Genomic DNA, 7867 nt, shown 5'->3' with positions numbered 1-7867 from the left:
GGTTGCTGGGATTTGAACTCCGGACCTTCGGAAGAACAGTCGGGTGCTCTTACCCACTGAGCCATCTCACCAACCCCTGTTATTGTCTTTTTAAATTCTATTTTATTTTTCTTTTTGAGACAGGATCTCCCTGGCTGGCCCCAAACTCACCGAGATCTTCCCAGCCCTGCCTCCTGACTTCCAGGTAGAGTCGCGAGTCTCCACACCTGCGCACGCGCTCCACATGCATTCAGAGGATGACTTGTGGGAGCCCAGTTCTCTCCCGCCACAGGAACCCAACGTGCTCAGGCCGGGCAGCAAGCTCCTGGCCTGTTGCGCCATCTCTCCAGCCCCAGCCCTTACACACTCCTGCCTTACCTAGATCATTTAAAGGATTTGCTGAGGGTTGGGGTGGAATCCACCCAGGTTGATGTGGATTCCGAGATGGCACGGAGACATAGACACACAGGCAAAATACCAATACTTATTTTTTAAGAAATGTAATATATAAATGATAATAAAGTTGTAGTTCACCTGTATTTTGTTCTAATACTTTTATTTTATAAAGAAAAACAAAATGAACCTATTTACCACACATATATTTTTTTTTATTTTTATTTCTCAAGAGAGTTGTTTGTTGTTTGGTTGGTTGGTTTGTTGTTGAGACAGGGTTTCTCTGTGTAGCCCTGGCTGTCCTGAAACTCACTCTGTAGACCAGGCTGGCCTTGAACTCAGAGACCTTCCTGCCTCTGCCTCCCGAGTGCTGGGATTAAAGGCGTGCGCCACCACTGCCTGGCTTGGTTTTTGCTTTTATTTATTTATTTATTTATTTATTTATTTATTTATTTATTTATTTGAACATAGTCTTGCTAAGTTGTTCATTTTGCCCTCAAATTTATACTCCTGCCTTGGCCTCTTAAGTACTGTGGGTATAAGCAGTCACCACTATACCTGGCTTTCTTTCTTTCTTAATTAACTAATTAATTAAATTCTCCTGGGACAGTGTTTCCATTTGTCCAGGCTGGCTTTCAACAGTCCATGTGGCTCAGGCGTGTCTTGAACTTAGGATACTCCAGTCTCAGTCCCCCACCCCACCCCAGTACCTGAGATTAAAAGTCTACAACAGTATACCTGGCCACATTTGTTTGTTTGTGTCAGGTTTTACTATGAGTCCCAAGTTAGCCTGTAACTCATTAACTCTGGACAGCCTCCAGCTCATGATCCTCCTGCCTCAGTCTCCTGGGTGCTAGGATTCTAGGCATGTACCACAATGCCTGGCTTTGCTGGAGTATTTTTGTTTTATTAATTTTATGACATTTGTTTATTCATTCTCTCTCTCTCTCTCTCTCTCTCTCTCTCTCTCTCTCTCTCTCTCTCTCTCTCTCTCTCTCTCTCTCTCTCTCTCTCTCTCTCTCGTGTATGTGTATGTGTGTGTGTGTGTGTGTGTGTGTGTGTGTGTGTGTGTGTGTATACACACATTCCATAGCTCACATTTTGGGGTCAGAGGCCACCATGTGGGAGTCAGTTCTCTCCTTCTCCCATTTGGGTTCCAGGTATGAACTCAGGTCGCCAGGCTCGGTGTGAAACTCCTTTACTTGCTGAGCCATCTAGCCAGCCCTGTGTCAACCGTTCCGTGCCTTTGCTGCTCTCCAAAATGGAACACGAAAAAGACAAGAGATCAAGGGAAATTGTACTTCAGCCCAGTCAGGCTCCTCAGCGGCAACCACCACAGCCAGTTTCCTGGGGATCATTCCAGAGCCTCTGAGAGCCGTGTTGTGTCTTTATTAATAGCCGGCTGTAGTAGTAGTGGAAACTCGAGCGGGGCCGACGTCAGGGCTGTGAGTCACCCAGCCCTGGCACGGACCTGGCTCCTTCTGGTCCCGTGTAAGACGATGCTGTTCTCGGAACCTCAGTTTCCTGCTCCACGGGGCTGGAGATAAAGCTTGACCCTGGGCAGCTGGAAGCAGGCAGCGTGAAGCCCCCTGCTCCAGCTAGGGTCAGGACAGATTGTAGAGCACAGAGGGATGCACCTGTGACCCAGTGTCCCCAGCAACCTCTGCTTCCAAGTCCCATGGGTAGAATGGCTCTTGGGTCTAGGAAGGAGGGCTGGAGTATGAGGGAGGAGGCATGGTTCTTGGACTCTTTGAGGAAGAGAAGCTGCGGCCTGAATTTCTCAATAAGTGAGAGTCTAGACCCCTGGATCTGAGAGAGAAGGGGTTGATGTGGAACCCCAGGGCTGGTTGTGGAAGGCTGGGATCTAGACTCCTGGGTCTGAGGCAGAAGGCTGAAGTCAGGGTTGGCCTCTGTGAAGGAGGAACGTTGAGGGTCTAGGAGATGAGGGCTGGAGATCTGGACTCCTGGATTTAGGGAAGCAGGGTTAATGCCTGGACTCCTATATTTAAGGCAGGCTGGACTTAGGCTCGGCCCTGGCTTGCTCGTAAGGGGCAAGGCTGTGGAAACAGCTGGATTCTGGCCTTTAGCACTCCCAGCCCCTGGAGGAAGTTCTGAACCCCAGACCAATTATCCCCGAAGGCATTGAAAGAACGTCCCCTCCTTTTTCCTCTGCTCTCAGGCCTGGCTCTTGGGGGTTCACAATATGTTTCGTCCCCTCTGTCCTGGGACCAGCGCCCAGAGTCCAAGCCGGTCTAAGTTTGGAAGAGGGAGGGAGGGGACATCGGGTTAGGGGGGTGAGGGAGGTGTGTAGGGGGGACAGGATGTCTCTGTCTCTGAGCTGTCACACACACCTCTGCCCAGAGAAAGGGAGGGACAAAAGGCTCCCAGAGACAGAACAAAGAAAGATCCAGAGACAACCCAAAAGAGCCAGAGGGAAGGAAAGTCAGAGAAGAGAGTGGGGGGGATATCCCATGGGCAGCCTGGGTTGATAAGCAGGGCAGAGTGTATAGGGGCAGAGTGTATAGGGGCAGAGTGTATAGGGACATCCGAGGCCCCAGCAAACAGAGGCAGGGTAGAAAGAGCAGAGTAACCTGGGGAGAAACAGAGAGAGGGACAGGGTGGTGGGGAAGAGACAGACAGACAGACAGACAGACAGACAGACAGACAGACAGACAGACAGGGGAAAAGAAAAGTCAAAGTTACACACAGAGTCAAGAGAGAGAACGTGAGAAAAATAGAAAAGAAAGATCAAGAGAGAGGAACGAAGACATTAAAGGGAGGAGAGAGAGAGTGGGAGAGAGAGAGAGAGAGAGAGAGAGAGAGAGAGAGAGAGATTGACTCAGAAGGAGAGACTGCCAGAGGTTGTAGAGAAGGGAGCGAAGGCTGAGAAGACACAAAAGAAAGAAGGGGACACACCCCCCAGAAGGTGACAGGGAGCAGGGAGGGAGTCTGAGGAGTCTCAGGGGCCTGGGAAGACTGTTTCAGACACAGGGAGGCCAAGGCGACTCTCACCAGCTTCACCAACCTCTTCTGGGCAAGGACCCATCGGGGTGCAAAGGGCGCCTCAGGCTGCTTCCTCTTCGGGGAGTCTAACTAAGGGGTGCCTATAAGGGGCAGCTGATACCAGGCAACTCTGAGATGGAGCGCAGGGTCCTCGAGACCACCGAGGATGGGGACACAGAGGTGAGAGGCGGGGATAAAAGGGAGGCAGAGAGACTGAGAGAGCAGGAGACAGAGGGAGTGGGGAGGGAGAGGGAGAGAAGGCAGGGAGGGAGGAAGGGAGGGAGGGGGAGGGAGAGACTAAAGGGGCAGATTCAAGGAGGGACAATAGCGCAGACCCAAAGGATCACTCTCTGTGCTCTGCATCCCCCAGTGAACAAAGACCAGATCACACGGGAGAGGGTGAAGGGGTCCAGTGGACGAATCACTGAAGCTATAGTAACATGGGTTGAGAACATCTGGCTGCCTCCCTCAAGTGGGGACCAGACAAAGCCCCCTAATTCTGCTAGGACACACACACACACACACACAAAAACAGGTGTCCCCAGACAGGGTGACTCACTGTGACTCACACTTCTCTCTAGAGACAGTGACCCCTGTCCCTTGCATCCTAAGCTTGGTTCTGGGCTTGGTCGCTGATCTCTCCCGTTGGTCCAAGAGGCCCCAGACTCACCCCTCAACCACCCAACTCCGTCTCCCCACAGGAGGACACAGCCATGGCCCTGCAGCGGCTAGTGGAGCTCACAGCCAGCCGAGTGACATCCGTAAGAAGCCTGCGTGTACAGTACCGTCTCATCCGAAAGCTAGGTTCCGGTTCCTACGGCCGAGTGCTCCTAGCCCAGCCGCACCAAGGAGGTGAGTTCAGCCACCAAGGGGGTGGACTTCAAGTTCTCTCTCATCATGAGGCCTCTCAGAGATAAGCCAGACCTGGTGGGAACTTGGAAAGTGTAGAACTCTGGGATCTTCTGAGAGATAGAGGGCAAATGGCAGACTCCGAGCCTCACATCACCCAGCAAGGCAAGAGAACAATTTGAACTGGAATTCATATCACTATCATGTCCCTTTATCTTATAGGAAATGGGAAGACCAGACAGGGTAAGTCAGCGGTACAAGGCAGCACAGCAGGCCAATGTAGAATAGCAAAGCAAATAAGGGAAGATCTGTTTCAAGCCACACGTCACAGATGAAGAAACTTGATTTTCATAGAAATTCTCAGGCTCAGTGAGGTCAAGTGGCTTCCCTAAGGTCCCATAGCAGGACCGTGATGTCCCAGGTTCTCATCTGACCCCATCTTCCTGACAGGTCAAACTGTGGCCCTTAAGCTCCTCCGACGGGACTCAGTCCTGAGAACAACGTTCCTGAGAGAATTCTGTGTGGGCCGCTGCGTCTCTTCACATCCAGGCCTACTGCAGACCCTGGGAAGGCCCCTGCAGACACCCCGATATTTTGCCTTTGCTCAGGAGTTTGCGCCCTGTGGGGATCTCAGTGGAATGCTCCAGGAGAAGGCAAGGCTGGAAAAGACTGCTCAGGCCCACCTCATCCCTGCCCCCAATCCACTGCCCCATCTAGATCCACCCTGAGACCCCAAATGACCTCCCCATTCCTAATCGTCAACACAGTTCCCTGCCTGACCCCAACACTGATCCATATGATGGTCCAAATGCAAGCTTGGAGGGGAAGGGCTGGGTTGCCATTAGGGTTGGGAGTGGATTGGAGCTATTGGGGGGGTTGGAGTGTAGACAGTTTTGAGGCTCCAGTTGATGCTGGGATTGGAAAGTGGGAATAGCTGGAGTGGGATGAGAGGCCTTATGGCTGATCATACATAGGTGGACCGTGGTTGTACAAGGGCAGGTTGGCACAGGCAATGTCTGCTGGACATTTGGGTAGAGCTGAAATGGAGTTTTCTCTAGAAAGGATGCTAGGTTAGGACTGAAGCCAGGGGAGTCTAGCCTCTCTTGTTTGGAGATTGGGTGCATGGGGATATTACAGGGGGTGCTTGGGTTTGAGATAGAATTAGGGGGCAGAAATAGGGGTAAGTGAAAGCAAGGAAGAGGGAGAAAGAGGGAAGGTAGGTGGGTGGATGCTTGGATGGAAGGGTACTGAGTGGAGGGCAGATATATAGGTGGATGGATGCAAGCATGAATGGATGGGTGGGTGGAATGCATGTATGTATGGATAGCTGGATGATTAGTTTGGTGTACAAATTGATCAATTCCTGGGTGGGTGGACAGATGTGTAGATGTATGGATGAATAAACAGATGACTGCATGGATGGCTACCTTGATAGCTGTATGGGGATGCATGATGCATGGTTAGGTAGGTATGAATGGACAAGCGGATGTGCGCTTGAATGGTTGCGTGGTTGGCTGGTTGTATGAATAATTGAGTGGATGAATGATGGATGGACGATAGATGGAGGGATGATGGATGGATGGATGGATGATGGATGGATGGATGGATGGATGGATGGATGGATGGTTGGATGGACAGATAGATGGATGATGGATGGATGGATGGATGGATGGATGGATGATGGATGGGTGGGTGATAGATGGATGGATGACTGAATGCACGGATGGGTGAATAGGTGGGTAAGAGGATAAAAAGAACAAGAAGGATGAGAGGTGGGTGTTACATATGAAAATAGGATAGTTGCATTGCTGCCTGGATGCAAAGTGGACGCGGAGTGGATGCATTATTTAACATTGTTGGATAGAGACCTGGCTGGACAGTAGGACAGACTGATATGAGGACAGTCGGAGTTAGAGATGAGTTCTACATGCGGCTAAGATCAGGGGTAACCAGAGGGTTTAGATTCTCACTAAGACATTTAATACCAGCGCTTGTGAGGCAGAAGCAGGTGGATCTCTATGAGTTCAAGACCAACCTGGACTACATAGTGAGACCCTGTCTCCAAAACAAAAACAAAACCCCCATAAAAACAGAGAGGAGGGGGAGGGAAGGAGAGACAGAGAGGGGCAGAGGCAGAGATAGAGAGACCCCAGAAAGGGGTAGACACAGAAAAACACGGAGACATAAGTTCTGGTTAAAAGTAGGTTCTGTTGGGCGTCACTGGGCGGAGAGACAGAGTGGCTAAGCTGAAGACCTTTGGGTGTCTGTGGATATATCAGTTGTCTTTCTGGGGAGCTCTGGGTTCTAGACACTCAAACCTTGAGTGTCAGAGTCTTTCAGAATTAAGAGCTGTGTCCAAGATGAGGAAGAGAGCTTGACTCGTTTCCTTTCTCCCCAACTTTAGGGCCTCCCCGAGCTGATGGTGAAGCGGGTAGTGGCCCAGCTGGCTGCAGCCCTGGACTTCCTCCACGGCCGGGGGCTAGTGCACGCAGATGTCAAGCCAGACAATGTGCTCGTCTTTGACCCTGACTGCAACAGAGTAGCCCTGGGTGACCTGGGTTTGACTCGACCTGAAGGCAGCCCAACCCCGGCTCCCCCAGTGCCTCTGCCCACTGCACCACCTGAACTCTGCCTCCTGCTGCCACCAAACACACTGCCCCTGAGGCCAGCTGTGGACTCCTGGGCTCTGGGTGTGCTTCTCTACTGCGCTGCCACGGCCTGCTTCCCTTGGGATGTAGCATTGGCTCCTGATCCTGAGTTTGAGGCCTTTGCTGGTTGGATGACCACTAAGCCCCAGCCCCCTCGGCCACCAGCACCCTGGGACCAGTTTGCACCCCCAGCTCTGACCTTGCTCCAGGGACTCCTGGATCTGGATCCTGAGACTAGGAGTCCTCCACTAGCTGTCCTTGATGTTTTAGGGGACAACTGGGGGCTCCAGGGTAGTGGAGAGGGATCTGGAAGCTTGGGAGGTGTATCCTACAAGGACGGGGAGGAAGAAGAGGGAGGATCGAGTTTGGAGGAGTGGACCGACTACGAGGAGGAAGATGAAATCAAAGACAGTGGAAGGGGGGAGGCAGATAACAGAGCTTCGTGACCAGGTGACTGAGACAGTGGTCAGAACCGGAGCCCTTGAGGCCACCTGGGAAAGGCGACAGCTGTTACTGGGAGAAGGGGAAAACACATTGGACTTGGATGTGCACACATCCCCCTTCCCTGAAGTGCACACACACACACACACACACACACACACACACACACACACAACTGAGGACTAAGGGGTCCCAATTGTGTGCTGCAGCCTCCTCCCCTTCTCCCCCTTCCATCTTCCTTTTGTCTTCTTTCTTCTTTTCTTTCTCTGATTAATCTCTCTTTTCTTCCTCCTCTTCTTCCTCTTCCTTGCCCTCTTCTTCTTCCTCCTCCTCCTCTCCCTCTTCCATCTCCTCCTTTCTCCTCTTCTTCCTCTTCCTCCACCTTCTCCTCCATTTCCACCTCTCTTCTTCCTCTTCCTCTTCCTCTTCCTCTTCCTCCATCTCCTCTTCCATCTCTTCCACCTCCTCTTCCTCTTCCCTTCCTCTTCTTATCATTTTTCCTTCTCCTCCCTCCTCTTTCTCACTTTGATTTTCCTTTACTGCCCTCAACTACT

General features: G+C 51.6%; 1 protein-coding gene across 1 annotated transcript; it reads left to right on the top strand.

Annotated features, from left to right (window-relative positions):
* The first annotated feature begins 3510 nt into the window (after nucleotides 1-3510).
* Sbk3 (SH3 domain binding kinase family member 3) lies at nucleotides 3511-7318 on the top strand. Its single transcript, XM_021218644.1, has 4 exons — nucleotides 3511-3555; nucleotides 4077-4227; nucleotides 4675-4877; nucleotides 6629-7318. The coding sequence occupies exons 1-4, from the start codon at nucleotides 3511-3513 to the stop codon at nucleotides 7316-7318; spliced, it is 1089 nt and encodes a 362-aa protein (XP_021074303.1).
* Nucleotides 7319-7867: the final 549 nt, after the last annotated feature.

The sequence above is a fragment of the Mus pahari genome, chromosome 19, assembly GCF_900095145.1.
Source record: "Mus pahari chromosome 19, PAHARI_EIJ_v1.1, whole genome shotgun sequence".
In the NCBI taxonomy this organism is placed as follows: Eukaryota; Metazoa; Chordata; class Mammalia; order Rodentia; family Muridae; genus Mus; species Mus pahari.
Note: the sequence above shows the minus strand (reverse complement) of the source record. Positions and strands in the feature narration are given on the sequence as shown.